The sequence below is a fragment of the Oratosquilla oratoria genome, chromosome 21 (genome assembly GCF_046742065.1).
Source record: "Oratosquilla oratoria isolate Oo_2021 chromosome 21, ASM4674206v1, whole genome shotgun sequence".
NCBI lineage: Eukaryota > Metazoa > Arthropoda > Malacostraca > Stomatopoda > Squillidae > Oratosquilla > Oratosquilla oratoria.
This window is the reverse complement of record NC_134797.1, coordinates 24,341,913-24,359,429: the sequence shown is the minus strand read 5'-3', so window position 1 is coordinate 24,359,429 and position 17,517 is coordinate 24,341,913. Positions and strand designations below refer to the sequence as shown.

Sequence of the window (17,517 nt, the reverse complement as noted above, 5' to 3'; positions counted from 1 at the left end):
TACTAATACAACAAAGGTACTCCCTCATTGTTGAGATCAACGAAACTTGAATTTTTCCTGGGGTTCCAAACTTCGCTGTCACTTCAACTGACGCGCGCGTGTGTGTGTGTGTGTATTTACCTAGTTGTATTTTGCAGGAGGAGAGCTATGCTTGTAGTGACCCAGTTATATCTTTCTGCATCCAGTTCTTTCTTAAAATCATGTATATTTTTAGCTACTGTTTCCTCTTTCAATTTGTTCCATGTATTACTCTGTGAGGAAAGCTTTTTTTTTTTTTCCAGATCTCTTCTGTCTTTCTTAGGTTTCTTCTCGTGTCCTCTTGTATTTCTTCTGTCCCATTTTAGTAGGTCATCCCTATCAAGGATTTCCATCCCTTTCATAATTCTGTAGATGGTTATCAAATTGCCTCTTTCTCTTCTTTGTTCTAGAGTTGATAAGTTTAGTTTGTCCAATCTTTGTTCGTATGTCAACTTGCAAAGTGTTGGTGCCTTTTTTTTTTTTTGTTCTTTTCTTTTTTTTCTTTTTTTTTTTTTTTTTTTTTTTTTTTTTTTTTTTTTTTTTTTTTTTTTTTTTTTTTTTTTTTTTTTTTTTTTTTTTTTTTTTACTAGGTGTCCATAGAGACGCTGCGTATTCCAATTTTGGTCTTACCAGTGTAACTAGTATCTTCTTTACCATTTCCTCATCCATGTAGTCAAAGGCCACTTTCATTGATCTTATTAAATTGTAAGTTTCTCCAACTATTTTGTTTACATGTTTGTCTGGTGTCATGTCATTTGAGAAAATTACTCCTAGGTCCATTTCTGAGCTTACCTTTATTACTTCCTTTGTACCAATTTTGTATTGACCCAATATTATATTTTTGCTTTTTCCATTATACTACATTTCTTAATGTTGAAATTCACTTCATTCTTTACACTCCATTTCCAGACTTTGTCCAGGTCTTCTTGAAAAGAATTGCAGTCTTCTTCTGTACTTACTCTTCAATAGTTTCGCATCATCTTCAAAGAAGTTCATATAACATTCCACGTCTTCATCTGTGTCATTTATATAAACAACAAACATTATTGGAGCCAATACAGAGCCTTGGGGGACTGCTTATCATATCTACCCAATTTGAGTTCTTTTCTCTCTAAGTACCACCCTCACTTTTCTTCCGTTCAAGAAGTATTTTATCCATTTCAATAATTTTCCATGTATTCCACCCATTGTTTTCATTTTTCTAAGTATCTTTTTGTGTGGTATTTTGTCAAAAGCCTTTTGTAAGTCCAAGAAAGCACAGTCTGCCCAACCATCTCTTTCTTGTATTATTTCAATTAATCCTGAATAAAAGCATATAAAGTTTGTAGTACATGATCTTCCACTTCTAAATCCAAATTGCTTGGAATTTAGTATGTTGTTCTCCTCCAAGTGTTTAATCCATTTATTTTTAATAACTTTCACATATTTTTGCAATTGTGCTTGTAAGGGATACTGGTCTATAGCTTGTTAGATTTTCTTTATCTCCTCCCTTGTATATTGGTGCATCCACACGTGTGTGTGTTTGTTTACCTTAATATTAGGAGCAATATTTAGATCCTGTCTCATAGTCTCCAATTATATATCATAGTAAGAGTGTGTGTATGTGTATGTGAGGTGAAAGAATACACCCATAATGGTCTACTGCAGGACTGACTTTACCCTGGGGGGATGATACAACCTTTGTACCTCACTACAGGCTTAATCCAGTTTGGTAAGCTTGTATGTGTAGTGAGAGGTGCATGTGTAGTTTTAAGCATGTTGGAGTGGCTGAGGTTATGAATGTAGTCTGAAACAAGTGTAATAAGTTCAACCATACTGACTAGGTACTAGCACTATACCACAGCATTGGTCTACTGCACTTCTGATGCCCATCTTTGCAGAGATGGGTTGGAAAGCCATGAAAATATAGCTTGAACAAATCCCAGGCACTTACTGAATATGGAACCTGGACCTCCCATGTACAAGACAGGAATAATACCCGATGCTACATGTGGGTTCCATTTATAGATATAATACACACAAACCCAAACCCATTTCCCCTTCATAAGTAAGATGGCCAAGTCAAAGCACACATTCACTACATACACATTTCTTTCACTTAAGCATACAACAATTTTACCAGGCATTCAACTATAACTACCCCCCATCTTTTGTTTTAGATGTTCCATGTTAAACCATCCAACCCAGGTGCCTTTCCAGATTTCATCATTCAATGCTACTTTTATCTACTTTCCTATCACAATTGTTTTCCTTGTATCTCTCACCACCATAATACAAACTTCCCTATCTTCCTCTTCATTTAATAATTTCTTGGAATACTGTGCTCATTTTCCTCTCACAATCTTCACTTCCAGTAACAACTGACCTTCTGCTCCCTTTACTTTCTCCCTTCTACCCACCTCACCTTCCCTCATTCTTTCCATTTCTTTTAAAATCATCTTTTTATTCTTCTCAAAATTCTCAATCAAATATCTACCACAACTCACCTGCACTTCTCTAGGCCTCTCACACCATGCATTTTGCTTCCACCTTCTTCACTTGTCCCACCCAGTGGTGGATCCAGAGAGGGGCTGAAGCCCCCCACTAAATTTGTTTTCATTACCTCATTGTAGAGGTTGAGAAACCTGCCATGTGTTATTACAGTGGCAGAAGTATATTCAACACATCAGTGAGAGTAAATCTTTAAAATGTAAGATTAAGTATTACTTTTGCCCTATATTCTGAAAAAAACTAAAGTGAGAATACTTCAATTTATATTCAAAATCATCGTATTTGTGCTACAGAGTACATCTCTAAAAGTGTCGTCTATATTTATAAAATTCAGGTTAGCTCCCCCCCCCCAAGTATCATCTACATTTACAAAATTCAGGTTCCCTCCCCCCAAATTTGATCCTGGATCTGCCACTAGTCCCACCCTCCCCTTTCTCTTAGTTTTGAAGATTATATAAACGTACCAATGTTTGGCAACACCTTTCATGTGGAGACTAGATGAAAATGAATTGATAAGTGAAAGTCATACAATATCAAAGCGTGTGGAAGTGGGACTCTAAAGACTTTAAAAGCTCCTTTGAGTCGACGTGTTCAGGAAAGACATTTAGAGCTTTTTGTACAATGATGTAGCTTGTTTGTAGGTCACCTGTCTGTAAAAAGAGAGAAAATGTTTTAGTATATTTTATAAAATTTAAACCACATTTAAAAAATTCTGGTTAAAAGAAAGATCTTTGTAATGACCACAATAACTAGGTAATCCATTTGTTTAAGCTTAATCTCTTCAATACAAATCAAATATGCACACATCAGGTTGCTTAATGGACAATGATGCATCACAAAATGAACATTACAAAATATAAATCTACTGCTGTTATAGTTGTTCTCTTTCACCCTGAATAATCATAACCTCAGAGAAAATGGGATCAAGCCTATTCACAGAGTACGGGGGTCACTCAGCTACAGTAACATAAATATATTCAGGAAGCTGACATCAGCATTCTCGTATACCCTACTCATGGCTCATGACGCATGCATACGCATCATTGTATTCAAGAGGCTAAATTCTGAGAAATATTACAGATATAATTTTCGTAGAATAAATGAATGAAACCCTGGACTATTTTTTGAATTGTGGGGCAGTTTCTATGTCAGTGACTGAAAGTAGTAAGAGAGAAGTAGTTGCCATTTGTTGGCTCTGAAAAAGTAAAAGGTGACGAATTACAATTGGAGTTGATAGGGAGATCTTGGGCCCAGTCCAGAGACAGTATCAGCCCCTCAAGGCTGCAACTCCGGATGGAAATGATGAGGTTGACATGTTTTTGAAATTGAGCAGCAGAGAAATGATTCTCTGTTGCCCATACTGCAGAATAACCATTACCATGTACATGAAATAACTACAATGAATAATGAAATGGTTACACAAAACATGTGTTGGGTGAAAATGTAGATGCAGAGATGGTATACAAAATTTGAACCAGTTGGTACTATGGAGAAAACTGAAGGCCCTGATTCTTGCAAAAAGAATGAATTTGTAACAACAGGGACACTTGCCACTTTTGAAATAGGAAATAGTATGTATTAGCAGCTATATCTATACTTAATAATTATATATTTAGTGGAGGGACATTCTTTGGTTTGAAGGCTGTGACAACTAAAAAGGTCAGTAAGTCCAGAAAAGATTTTAAGTGGTGTTCCAATCTATGGAAATAAGAACAAAAGTCAGGAATATCAATAAATTCCATAGTGATACAAAGTTTCACAACTTCTAGAGCTGTGTCAAGGTTTGCCCTGATTGCCCCAATTGTTACAACAACCTCAAGACTTTGAATTGCTTATAATAGTATGACCACTCTTACAGTTTTTCTAACTGCATGAAAGACATTTAAATAAACCTGTCATAGTTGCAACCAAGGGATAAAGGCCTGGTGGATATTACAATTATATATTGTGTACATATAACGAAAAATAATCCTGATTCTGCAATGTGAGGCATAGTCAGTAACCTAATGTATCCAATAATGTGAATTCCTGTTACACTGTTTATCTCTGTCAAGCGGGCATCAGTAGTTGTACAGCTGAAGTTTTAATAAACATCTGTAGCAGATCTGAACTTACATTATGTGCTAAGGTTGCATGGTTGTAGTGTGGCTGGAACATGTGTGGAGCTAAACTTGCTGCTGTCATGAAGAATGCTCTTGCTGTTTCTAGATTACCGCGCCGATATTCTAGTACACCCAAGTTATTGTAGGATTCACCATGGTCATTATTAGACACCAAGGATAAACGGAAGCACTGATAGGCCAGATTTATGTCACCTATTCCCTGTTATGACAATTAAAAGGGACAACAGAAAAAACATTTGAAAAAAGAAAAAACAATACACTCCTTTCCAACTTATTCTACAAGTGAAATTCACATGATACAGTGACCCTATACTTAAAAAGAATTATAATTTAAAAATATTATAGTCATTACCAGTTTCACAAGAGATATATCCTGGATGAAAGTAATTAACACCCACTATAAATTCAAACAGAAATTTTACGTACCAGTGCTATGTGCCCAAGGTTGTACCATACATCTGCAACAGTTTGATCTGTAGCCAGACTAAGGGCACGTTCAAAACATGTCAGGGTCATATCGTATTGCTGAGCATAAAAACAGCATAAGCCCAGATTATTAAATATCTCACAGTTGTATATTCCCATCTGTAACAGACGTCTGGAAAGATAAGGGGTTACAAATATTTTAATGAAAAAAAAATTAATAGGGTATGAATATTTACTGATTCAGAAATTTTAGTATAACCCAGAGTAGTTCAACCAACATGAATGATGAACAATTTTTCAAGATGAAATGTAACGAATATGGCTTTTCCTGTAAGATCAGATATATATGCACATGTGCAAACAAGCTTATAGAGATCAGTGACCAAAATCATTCCCAGCATTGCAGATAAAATGTACATACATATACCAAAGGCTTTTTCCCCCTTACAAGGGAGGTAGCCAAAAAAGAATAAGGCATAAAAACCATTCCCACCCATTCCATCCCTAAATACACTCCCCTCCCCTCCACCCTCTGATCTACGCAACCTCTACCTGTCCTAAATCCACACTGTTCCTCACCAATTACTCCCTCTGTTCCTCTCAATCAAGATCCTCTCACAAGCCTTCCTAACTACACTTAACAAGCTAATCCCTCTGAAACTACTACACTCACACTTGTCCCCTTTTCCCTTGTAAAGTGGAACTATACAGGCAGTCCTCCGGCACTCTACCCTCTCTCCAGCAAACATTAAATAACCTCACCAACCAGTCCACCATCACTGTACCTCCTTTTTTTTTTAGACATTCTGCATGGCATCCATCCAGACCAGGTGCCTTACCTGCTCTCATCATCTTAACAACTGCCTTCACTTCATCCTTCCTTATTTCTCCTCCATTTTCCTCACTCATCACGGTCATTTTCTTAGTGCTTCCCACTGCAACTACCTTTCCCTCCCTATCCTCCACATTTAGCAACTCCCTAAAATACTCTGCCCATCTTCCTCTTACTGCCTTCTCTTCCATTATCATCTCTCCATCTGCACCTTTTACCTTTTCTTCTCTACTTGATTTGCCTCCTCTTCCTCTCTTAATTTCTTTCCAAAACATCTTTTTATTACTTTCAAAATTTTCTGTCATACTCTTACCCCATTTCACATCTGCTCTCCTCTTTGCCTCCTTTACCTTGTGCTTTACTTCTCTTTTCTTTTCTTTCTACCTCTCATATGTCTCCCTCATCCTATTTTTGTAAACAATCTATGAAAGCTTGCTTCTTCTCTTGTACAACCTTCTTTGTTTCCTCATCCCATCATTCACTACCCTTCCTTCTATTTCCTCCCGTCCTTCTTATTCCACACACCATCTTTGCACACTTTGTGACTCCCTCCTTAAACCATCCCCATTCCTCCTCCACTCCTAGCTCTACTCTATCCTTCACTCCCTCCCACTCCTCCTTCAGCTTCTTCTTGTAGTCCTCCTTTTCCTTCTCATTTAAAGAGTTTACTCTAAGCACTTCCCTACCTTTTGTCCTTTTCCTCTTTCTCCATCTATCCTCCACTCTCAACTTACCTTCCACCAAAAAATTATCTGATATTCCCCCACTCTCTCCCTTTAGCACATGTACATCCTTAACTCTTCTTATTATACTCCTATCTAACACTACATACTCCATTAATGCTCTATCTACCACCCTCATCCATGTGTACTTATGCTTGACTTTCTTCCAAAACACTGTATTTGCTACCATCAATTCTCTCTCTCTAGACACATCTCTACCATCAACTCTCCACTACGATTCTTTCCTGGAACTCCACATTTCCCAACCACTCCGTCAATTGGTTCATTTCCTACCTTAGCATTAAGGTCTCCCAATACTACTACATTGACGTTCCTCCCTAATCCCTCTATGCACTCATTTAAATCTATCCAAAAAGCCTCCCTTTCTTCTACACTCTTCTCACTACCAGGCCCATATGCACTTACAAAAACCCACATCTCCTTTCCCAGTTTCACCTTCATCCACATTATCCTTGAGGAAACCTCCTTCCACTCCACTACACATTTACCTATCTCTTCACTTACTAGTATAGCCACCCCTTCTCTCCCTCACCCTCTCTTCACTCCTGAGAACCTCCCAATTACACTCCCAAACTCACACTCACCCTTCCCTCTCAACTTAGTTTCACTCAAAGCCAACACATCCATCTTTCTTCTCACAAACATACTACCTATCTCTTCCCTTTTACTCTCATCTGTACCACATCCACACACATTAAAAGACCCAAACCTTAGGGTGCTGGTTGGAAAACTCCTAGACCCTCTTATGCCTTTACTTTTTTTAGGAATGTCCCCTGTGGGGCTACAGGGAGAAGGATGCCTGGTCCCAATCCCCGTCCCATTTTTCTCGCCTCTTATGATCCAAGTGGAAATACTTGGTGGCAGTATTCTTTTCCCCCCACCACAGGGTAGGCAAAACAAGGAAATGAAATTCAGAGAAATGGTACAGGACAGCAACAAGGGGTTGGGGGACAGCATAACGAAGGGACAGTAACAGTATAATAAGTTTCATCATTTCTCTGTGAGCAGAGTCCTCCTCTATCACAGACAAAATGATGTGTGGCTCTGGTCCATAGGGGCACCCCATATAGACCCTAAAGTATCAACTGCATGCTACTTTGCCATAACAACATGCAGCCAATACCCCAGATGGGGTACAGAGATTAAAAACACTGGACTTACTATCATTGAAAGAAAGAAGAGAGGTGAATTGGTAGAAGTGTTCAGGTCACTAAAGGGAGTAGATAAAACTGAAAGATCTTGTTTTGAAGAATTTTAAAAGCTACTGGCAATAATATGAAGAGGACCAAAAGTTTAAAACCTGTCAATATATTTTTTTCTTTACAGATTCATCAGCTCAAAGAATAGCTTAGAAGATGACACAAGTCACGCTAGAAAATTAAGCATGAGCGTAGCCCCTTTCCTATATATTACAATCAGATAAATACAATATGCAGCAGTGTTATGGTCTCCACACAAAGTGAAGCATATAAGAAGAATGAAAGAATAAATGTAAAGAATGACTGTTTAGTAAATCCAAGGCTCCAAATGGCCAATATTACCTGTAGAATCTCAGTGCAACCTCAGGTTGATCAGTGTAAAAATGATTGGTGCCAATGCAAGCAATGGCCTCCACATGTGTTGCATCAAAATGTAACACATCTTTGTAGAACTTCACAGCTTTAGGTAGATCGTGCAAACCTTCATATATCCTGCAAATATAATTTACAACTCATTCAACACTGACGTTCTTTCATTTAAGAGTAAGAAAAATAAGCTACATTAAAAGACATTTCATATATTTATTAAGTGACTGACCTTGCAATGGCAGTTAAGAGAGTAACCTCCCCTGGAAATTTATCTTGTCCGTTTTTGTAGACTTCAAGAGCTGCCATAGGCTGATCTAGCTTGATATATACACGGCCTAATAAGAGGTATGTGCTCACATTATCGTTCTGCTGGAGTGCTGACTGTAAAAAATAATAATATAATCATAATAATAACTTTGACTTATAATAATGCCTTTGACTTTGGCTACCTCCCTTGTAGGGGGGAAAAACCCTTAGTATATGTATGTATGATAATAATAACAATATCTTTTTAAAAAATTTGCCATCTAAAGGGGCATTCACCCATCAATGTGCTTGCAAACATATATTTCACATGTGTTTGTGAAGAGATGTACCTTCAAGTGCACCTTTTACCCCATCCATCCATCTCATCCTAGATCGCCCCCTCATGTTCACTCCTTCCACACCTCTTTTACCAGTCTTTCTTCATTCATTCTTTCCATGTGTCCAAACCATCCTAATACTCTTCCATCAACCCTATCTCCCAACTCCCTTTCCACCCCTGTTCTCCTTCTCACCTCCTCATTTCTCACTCTATCTAGCCTAGTAACCCCTATCATACTTCTCAGACATTTCATCTCAAACACATTCAAACTCCTTCTCTCTTCCTCTCTTATGTTCCATGTTTCTGCCCCATACAGTGCTATCAGCATGATCATGCCTTCATATAACCTCCTCTTAGCATCCATCCATGTCTATTTCTCATTACACTTTTTAATCCCCAAAGGCATTTACTCACTTCTCTCAACCTACATTCTACCTCCACCCCCACTCCTCCCTTTCCTGCCACATTTGCACCCAAGTATCTAAAAATATCCACTTCTTCCAGTCTCTCTCCCTTAATACTCACTTCCAGCCTGCTGCCACTCTCTCCCTTTGTACATCTCATCACCTTACTTTTGCCCACATTTATCTTCAGCTTCCTTCTTTCACACACCTTCTCAAACTCTGTCACTAACTTCCTCAATCCCTCCTCTGATCCTGCTACAAGCACAGTGTTGTCACCAAACAACAGCTGGCTTATTTCCCACTTTTCTCAATTTTCTTTAACCATCTCCAACCCCTGACCCACTACCCTTGCATTCACCTCTCGCACCACCCCATCCATGTATAGACTGAACAGCCAGGGCGACATAGCACATCCCTGACGAAGTCCCACCTTAACCTCACACTATTCACTTTCTCCATTTCTAATCCTGACACAAGCTCTATTACTCTCATAAAAACTCCTGACTGCTATTAACAGCTTTCCTCCTATCCCATATATCTGCAATACCTCCCACAGTGCCTTCCTGTCTACCCTGTCCTAAACCTTTTCCAAATCCATAAAAGCCCAAAAAACACCCTTACCTTTTCCTATAGCTTTCTCACATATCTGTCTTACCACAAAAATCTGATCTACACAACCCTACTTGTCTGAAACCCACACTGTTCCTCACCAATTACTCCCTCTGTTCCTCTCCTAATCCTCTAAATCAAAACCCTCCCATAAGCCTTCCCAACTACACTTAACAAACTGATCCCTCTGAAACTACTACACTCACACTTGTCCCCCTTTCCCTTGTAAAGTGGAACTATACAGGCACTCCTCCAGTCCTCCGGCACTCTACCCTCTTTTAAACAAACATTAAATAACCTCACCAACCAGTCCACCATCACTGTACCTCCTTTCTTCAGATATTCTGCATGGCATCCATCCAACCCAGATGCCTTACCTGCTTTCATCATCTTAACAGCTACCTTCACTTCATCTTTCCCTATTTCTCCTCCATTTTCCTCACTCATCACTCTCATTTTCTTAGCGCTTCCCACTGCAACTACCTTTCCCTCCCTATCCTCCTTCACATTTAGCAACTCCCTAAAATATTCTGCCTACCTTCCTCTCACTGCCTACTCTTCCATTATCATCTCTCCATCTGCACCTTTTACCTTTTCTTCTCTACTTGATTTGCCTCTTCTTCGTCTCTTAATTTCTTTCAAAAGCATCTTTTTATTACTTCAAAAATTTAATGTCATACTCTTACCTCATTTCACATCTGCTCTCCTCTTTGCCTCCTCTATCCTATACTTAACTTCCCCTCTCTTTACTTTGTAACTCTCATACAATTCCCTTGTTCTAATTTGTAGCCAATCAATGAAAGCCTGCTTCTTTTCTACACCCTTCTTTGTTTCCTCATCCCACCACTCACTACCCTTCCTTCTATTTCCTCCCACCCTCCTTGTTCCACACACCATCTTTGCACACCTTATGACTCCCTCCTTGAACCATCCCCATTCCTCCTCCACTCCTAGTTCTACTCTATCCTTCACTCCCTCCCATTCCTCTCTCAGCTTCTTCTTATACTCCTTTTCTTTCTCATTTAAGCAGTTCAGTCTAAGTACCTCCCTACCTTCTGCCCTTTTCCTCTTTCGCCACCTATTCTCCACTCTCAGCTTACCTTCCACCAAAAAATTATCTGATATTCGCTCACTCTCTCCCCTTAGCATATGTACATCCTTAACTCTTCCTACCATACTCCTGGTCACCACTACAGTATACAGCCCATTAACGCTCTATCTGCCACCTTTCCATTCACCACCCTCTCCCCTTTGTACTTATGCTTAACTTTCTTCCTAAACACTGTATTTGCTATCATCAACTCTCTTTCAAGACACATCTCCACCATCAATTCTCCACTATGATTTTAACCTGGAACTCCATACTTCCCAATCACTCCATCTAATGGTTCGTTTCCTACAGGTGGTGATGGATACGGAGCTGCCTAGTGTAGGCCTTATGGTCTCTTGCAGTCTCCTTTATTCTTATGTTCTTATGTTAGCATTAAGGTCTCCCTCCCTCTATGCACTCATTTAAATCTACCCAAAAATCCTCCCTTTCCTCTATGCTCTTCTCACTACCAGGCCCATATGCAAAAACCCACACCTCCCTTCCCAGTTTCACCTTCATCCACATCAACTTTGAAGAAACCTTCTTCCACTCCACTACACACCTATCTCTTCACTTACTAGTATAGCTACCCCTTCTCTCCCTTGTCCCCTCTTCACTCCTGAAAACCTCCCAAATACACTCCCAACTCACACTCGCCCCTCCCTTTCAATTTAGTTTCACTCAATGCCAACACATCTCTTTTTTCTCACACATACTGCCTATCTCTTCCCTTTTATTCTCGCCTGTACCCCATCCACACACATTAAAAGACCCAAACCTTAGGGTACTGGTTGGAAAACTCCTAGACCCTCGTATGCCTTTATTTTCTTCTTTAGAAATGTCCCCTGTGGGGCTACAGGTAGCAGGATTCCTAGTCCTAACCCCGTTCCCATTTTTTGTTGCCTTTTACAACTCAAGTGGGAAGACTTGGTGGCAGCATTCTATCCCCCACCACAGGGTAGGCAAAAAAAGGAAATGAATATTCAGAGAAATGGTACAGGACAGTAACAAGGGGTTAGGAGACAGCATAACGGAGGGACAGTTGTAGTATAATAAAAGTGTCATCATTTCTCTATGAGCATTGTCTTCCTCTATCATAGACAAAAATATGTGTGGCTCTGGTCCATAGGGGCACCCCATATAGACCCTAAACTATCAACTGCATGCTACTTTGCCACAATAACATGCAGCCATTACCCCAGACAGGGTATATAATATATATGTATGGTTTTTCCAAAGTTAAAATATAGGTCAATGCAAATTCAAGTTTCCCTTACTTTAAACTGCTTCTCTGCATCTCTGAAGAGACCAAGTCGGAAGTAGCATCGACCAAGCTGTACTTTCCACCACCAGTCTTTGAATTCTTCAGCTTGTGTTGCTTGTGCAGCTAAATCCAGGGCCTGAACATGAAAGATATCTACCATTCCACAATTTATATACAAATATTGAGGACTTCCTTTATCAACTTACATTTATTGCTGTTCTACTTGAACTGATAGTATTTGTTCCTACTTGTGGAAGAACATAGGCCTCTTCAAACCTTTCTACAAGAATAACTGTAAATATCTATCAATTTTGACAAATCCAATCAAGTGGAAAAAAATCAAATTTTGTCATTAATACTGTACACTGTCCTTACAACAGTTGAAAAATAATCTATTTATCTGTACACCAAGAGACTTCTAGAATAAATTGTAACTATCTAGTTCATCCAATAGTCAAAATTTCTCACTTCCTAGGAACGTGTAACAAGTTGTTTGTGATACTGTTAAATGTATAAGAACTGATTAACTCACATGCCTGATGTCATTCTCATGGTAGTAAATATAATCAAAGAGAGCCCTGGCCACATTTTGTTGGGTTGCATACTTGGTCAAGTTCAAGCGGGCTAGGTTGATAAACGGGCCATCAGTAGATGGCACCATGGAAGCTGTGCCAAGTCGCACATGCCTCCCAGATGTAGCAGATACTGGTCGAGCTGTGTGGGCTGTTCGGGGCGTCCTTAGAATTTGGTCCATTGTGCCTGGACGTCCACCCTGGCTACCAGGACGTACCACACCACTCAGAGGTCTTCCTGATTGTGTGGTTGGTCTGAATTCATGAAATATACTAAGTAAGTATGTTATTATGTTCATCAAATCACTCATTTTGTAACCTGCCTCCCTACCCCAACAATCTGGGGGACCACATTGAGAAATCTTGGATTTGGGTGGTGAAAAACTAACAAAACAAATTATTTTAGGAATAAATATCAGATTAGCTTGAATCAGCAAAAATATTATGATAAGATATATTTTTCACTCAGAAATACCAAATTTCTACCACCAGGAACATAATCATGGCTCAAATAAGATGTCTGAACTCCCTTCAGCTCTTAAACAAGGAGACATCAATCATGACAGTATTAATGTTCATCACCTCCCAGTGGGGAAGAGTAGTGGAGACCAGTGAGGTACTACAACAGTTTTTGCAAATTAAATAATAATATTGTACACTCACTTTACCTTAATAAGTTAACTATCAACAGTCTTTGGTTGACTGTATGACCCAGAATCCTGAAGGTTTCCACTATCATTTCAGAGGGGTATTAGAAGAGGAGCCTTTGATATCTGAGGGAACTACTGTAGATGGTCCTGTGGCCATGGCTAATATTTTTGCACTCACAGGAAGTACCCCAGTTACTCCATATCTTCATGAGGTCTTTTATTACAGAAAGATTTTCCATGACAGTTTATCTGTCTTGCAGGATGAGCTACTTCCTTAACCAACGGTGAATGCCACATGGGGACTGTGAAACAGCTCACAGCCAGTTTGCTGCTTTTTTCTTTTAGATTGAGGTGAGTTAACTTATGGAATTCTTTACCAGCTGATGTGGTATCATGTGATAGTATTGGTTCTTTCAAGCATGCCCTTAAGCATCAATTGAAGGACTTACTGTACGAATATTCCATTTAACATAGTGTCCGTAATTATCTTCTGTGCATGATGCACTCTCCAGTCAATTCTAAATTGCTGTTTTCATTTGTTTTAATTCACTTCATATTATGTGTGCATGAGGACATCATAATGATGAAGAATCCAGCTGCTCTCCCACATTTCTGGACATTTGCAACAGAAGCTTTACCTCACCCACTTCAAAAATTGACAGTAAGACTCTCTATTGGCATTTTGACTGCATAGGGGGATTAGGGAATCCATATGGATGCCATATATATTTATATATATATTTATATATAGATAGATAGATAGATAAGTAAAGTATAAAATTCATATGAAAAATAAACAGAGAAGTAAATAAAAACTGCTGCAAACTTGGAATATTTTTCTGACTTTGATGAAGTGTAAGATGCTCACAACTGACAACTGCTGTTTCATCTCAAGGTTGCAACCATAAACCTATCATGCATCACCTTTGAGATGAAGTTTCACCTTTGAATTAATCTAAGCTCCCTGTAAATTGCAATTTGTGTACCATCTGATTGCCACTCAGCATTCTTGGCACAAAATCTGCATCATGGCATTTCATGTTCAACAAGTCTGACAAAATGCATGGAATACTACTGTATGACATTCTTCAGATACATCATGAATATTTTGTCTATGATCTGCAAAGATGCCATTAAGTATTTTTCAACAATTTCTACTGATGTGCTCATTGATGATCCAGAACAATCGTCTTCTTCAATGGACATCTGTCCTTTGAAATGCTTATACCAGAATAATGTTCTGCTTTCAGGTAGAGCATTGTCACCAAAGCCTGAAGCAAACAGTGGGTTTTTGTAGTTGTCTTGTTGATCTTAGAGGAAAACATGATGCAGGTTCTTTGCTATATGAGATCTGCCATTGTAAAATCAGTGAACTAAAACTGAGCATAGTTCAATAAAACATCCACTCATTTTCACACCTATTAGCACACACTGACAAAAAGTGCAACCCGCTTCACTTAGCAGCAGAGAGCAATTTTCTGTCCAACTTATTCACACTATTCAAATAATTTCGGGTAGTACTTCATACAATGATAATTTAAAAGTAAATAATGACAGTATGCATTCATACACACATTAGGGGAGAACTGTATAAAATTAACAACTTACCTGAAAGCCTGTGAGGGCATTCCTTGTGCTGACGAGGGTGGAGCTGCAGTACGCAATGATGTTCCTGGACGTGCAACTTGTGCAATTGAATTATCATCCATGAAGACATCAGCAAGTCCTTCTTCTTCACCATCACATTCATCCACCCATACCTCCTCCGTCATAGCTCTCATCTTCAAGCTCCATACTGCCTGGAAACCAAAAATATTTGTCTATACAAAACAACATTAGAGACAACTTTTTATAAACATCATAAATATACTGGATAAAGGCTCAGAATTATCAAAAAGAGGAAAAGTCATACATATTAGTTATTAGTTTTATATCATCATATATATTTTTGTCTGTTGCAGAAAAGCTGCAGCCCTCAGGTTGCCTATAGTATAGCCCATAAGTGATGGGTAATTTCTTGGCAAAGATAAAATTTAGATGAGAAAACAGAATTTGTATTATAATTTTTGCATATATTTCCATAGTAAATAACGAAAACAATATTCTTGGTTATCTAGTATTTTTCACAGTTAGGGAGATTTAACCCTAGACTTTGATGGTTCCTTTTGTTTAGTCACAAAGTCCAACTTTCCCAAATGCATGGTGACTTATAGCATTGTGTTTGTTTTCATTCCCGGCAGAAAATCATGTAGAAATGCATATATTTCGTTATGGTGGTGATGTTCTCTCGTGTGGTAGATTCATTCAGGTCCTGTAACTTATTAATATATTGTACTATTATAAACTCTGACATAACACCATACCTGATCATATGGGTTCTTTTGAAGAAGGTCTGTACAAATGTCAGTACATTTCTGAAATTTTCTTCGTCTGTAATAACTCAAAGCATAGAATAGTGGGTCCATCTACAAGTAACAGACGAAGACTACTGTGGAATGTTTACAATGTTTTGTTTGTAGTCGGTAGCCATAGAAACGGGAAAATCTGAATGAGGCAGAAAAATGTTTGTAAAAAGATTATCATATTTTGAATTTACCTCTGTATTTATCTAAAATCAAAGCCATATCTATGTGGTAACCTAGAGAATAATTATGGGCAGTGTATAAAACGAACATTCGTTTAAATTGCCGATTCAATCTAGCTGAGTTTTTGGATAATCTAATCTTTATGATGAAATATAAGATGAAATGTAACCAGAGTCGAAAAGGAAATTATTCGATTATCTCGTACCTATGCCTATTACAGGGAACATAGAAAAATGATATTAAAATGTAAATGCTAATATCGAGATTTTTCCGACAAGCACGCTTACCAGGTAACTGCGATCGCTGGCGTAAAGTTTGTAGCGTCTGTTATTATGAAGTGACAAGGGAAAGGGGCGTGTCGTGCAACAAATTTAGCTATCCAAACGAGACACATGATTCACCATAATTTTGGGTACATGCCGAACTTGTGATCAGCACTTATTACCCTCCCAGATAAGAGCTCATAAATATAATATGTGATAATTGCTCTGACCATACACACACACCCCACTTCTTTACTCGAGTCCACCTCCGCCTTCCATACTCATTTTGCTTATTTTTCTTTACTCATTGTTCCCATATGCCCACATCATTCCGGTATTGTTTGATCAACCCTGTCTGACAGCTCTACAACCTCCCTCAATCTCTGCCTCACTTCCTCATTTCTCATTACCTATCCTCGTAAAACCACCGTACTTTCCAAACACACACACACACACACACACACACACACACACACACACACACATATATATATATATATATATATATATATATATATATATATTGGTAAAATTGAAACTTGTTAACCCACTGTCGGAGAAAAGAAATCAGAAATACTAATTATCTGTATATTTCGACCACTGACTGTGGTCCTCTTCAGCAGAATGATACAAAGAATAGAGTTAACAAGTATAAATATGGACAGGGAGAGAACAATTAGGAGACGCGGGCAAGGGGACTCTTGCCCACGTCTCCTAATTGTTCTCTACCTGTCCATATTCATACTTGTTAACTCTATTCTTTGTATCATTCTGCTGAAGAGGACCACAGTCTGTGGTCGAAATATACATATAATTAGTATTTCTTATTTATTTTCTCCGACAGTGGGTTAACAAGTTTCATTTTACCAATATATATTTATATATATATATATATATATATATATATATATATATATATATATATATATATATATTGGTTAAAATCAATTGCGCTAATAGATTTAACTATCTTAAGTTGTAGCTTCTTGAGTTTAAGGAAGGGCTTCCTATAAACTTCACTCAACTTAAGAACGAAATCATCCAAGGTGAACGGAAAATGAAAAGCGCTGGAGAATGCCAATAAATACTATCAAAAATACAACAGCATGTAAAAAACTGTTACATTTTTAATAGTATTTGTCGGCATCCTCCAGCGTTTTTCCTTTTCTGTTCACCGTGGATGATTTCGTCCATAAATTGAATGAAGTTGATAGGAAGTCCTTCCTTAAACTCAAGAAAATACAACTTAAGATAGTTAAATCTATTAGCGCAGTTGATTTTAACCAAAATTGTC

General features: G+C 38.2%; 1 protein-coding gene across 1 annotated transcript; it reads right to left on the bottom strand.

Annotated features, from left to right (window-relative positions):
* Positions 1-517: 517 nt before the first annotated feature.
* On the bottom strand, positions 518-15,867 carry BBS8 (tetratricopeptide repeat protein 8). Its single transcript, XM_076204524.1, has 9 exons — positions 15,739-15,867; positions 14,984-15,174; positions 12,686-12,980; positions 12,167-12,289; positions 8,430-8,581; positions 8,174-8,323; positions 5,058-5,229; positions 4,624-4,830; positions 518-3,158 (listed from the first exon to the last, which is right to left on the bottom strand). Exons 1-9 carry the CDS (start codon positions 15,838-15,840, stop codon positions 3,042-3,044), a joined length of 1,509 nt encoding a protein of 502 aa, XP_076060639.1. The 5' UTR covers positions 15,841-15,867; the 3' UTR covers positions 518-3,041.
* Positions 15,868-17,517: the final 1,650 nt, after the last annotated feature.

What these genes read in the sequence shown, in the direction of transcription:
- BBS8 (XM_076204524.1), bottom strand. Translation starts at nt 15,840, where the DNA reads ATGGACCCACTATTCTATGCTTTGAGTTATTACAGACGAAGAAAATTT. An exon ending in AAAAGAACCCATATGATCAG is followed by an intron (nt 15,175 to 15,738) that starts GTATGGTGTTAT and finishes TTTGGTTTCCAG; the next exon opens with GCAGTATGGAGCTTGAAGAT. An exon ending in CTCTTAACTGCCATTGCAAG is followed by an intron (nt 8,324 to 8,429) that starts GTCAGTCACTTA and finishes TTATATTTGCAG; the next exon opens with GATATATGAAGGTTTGCACG.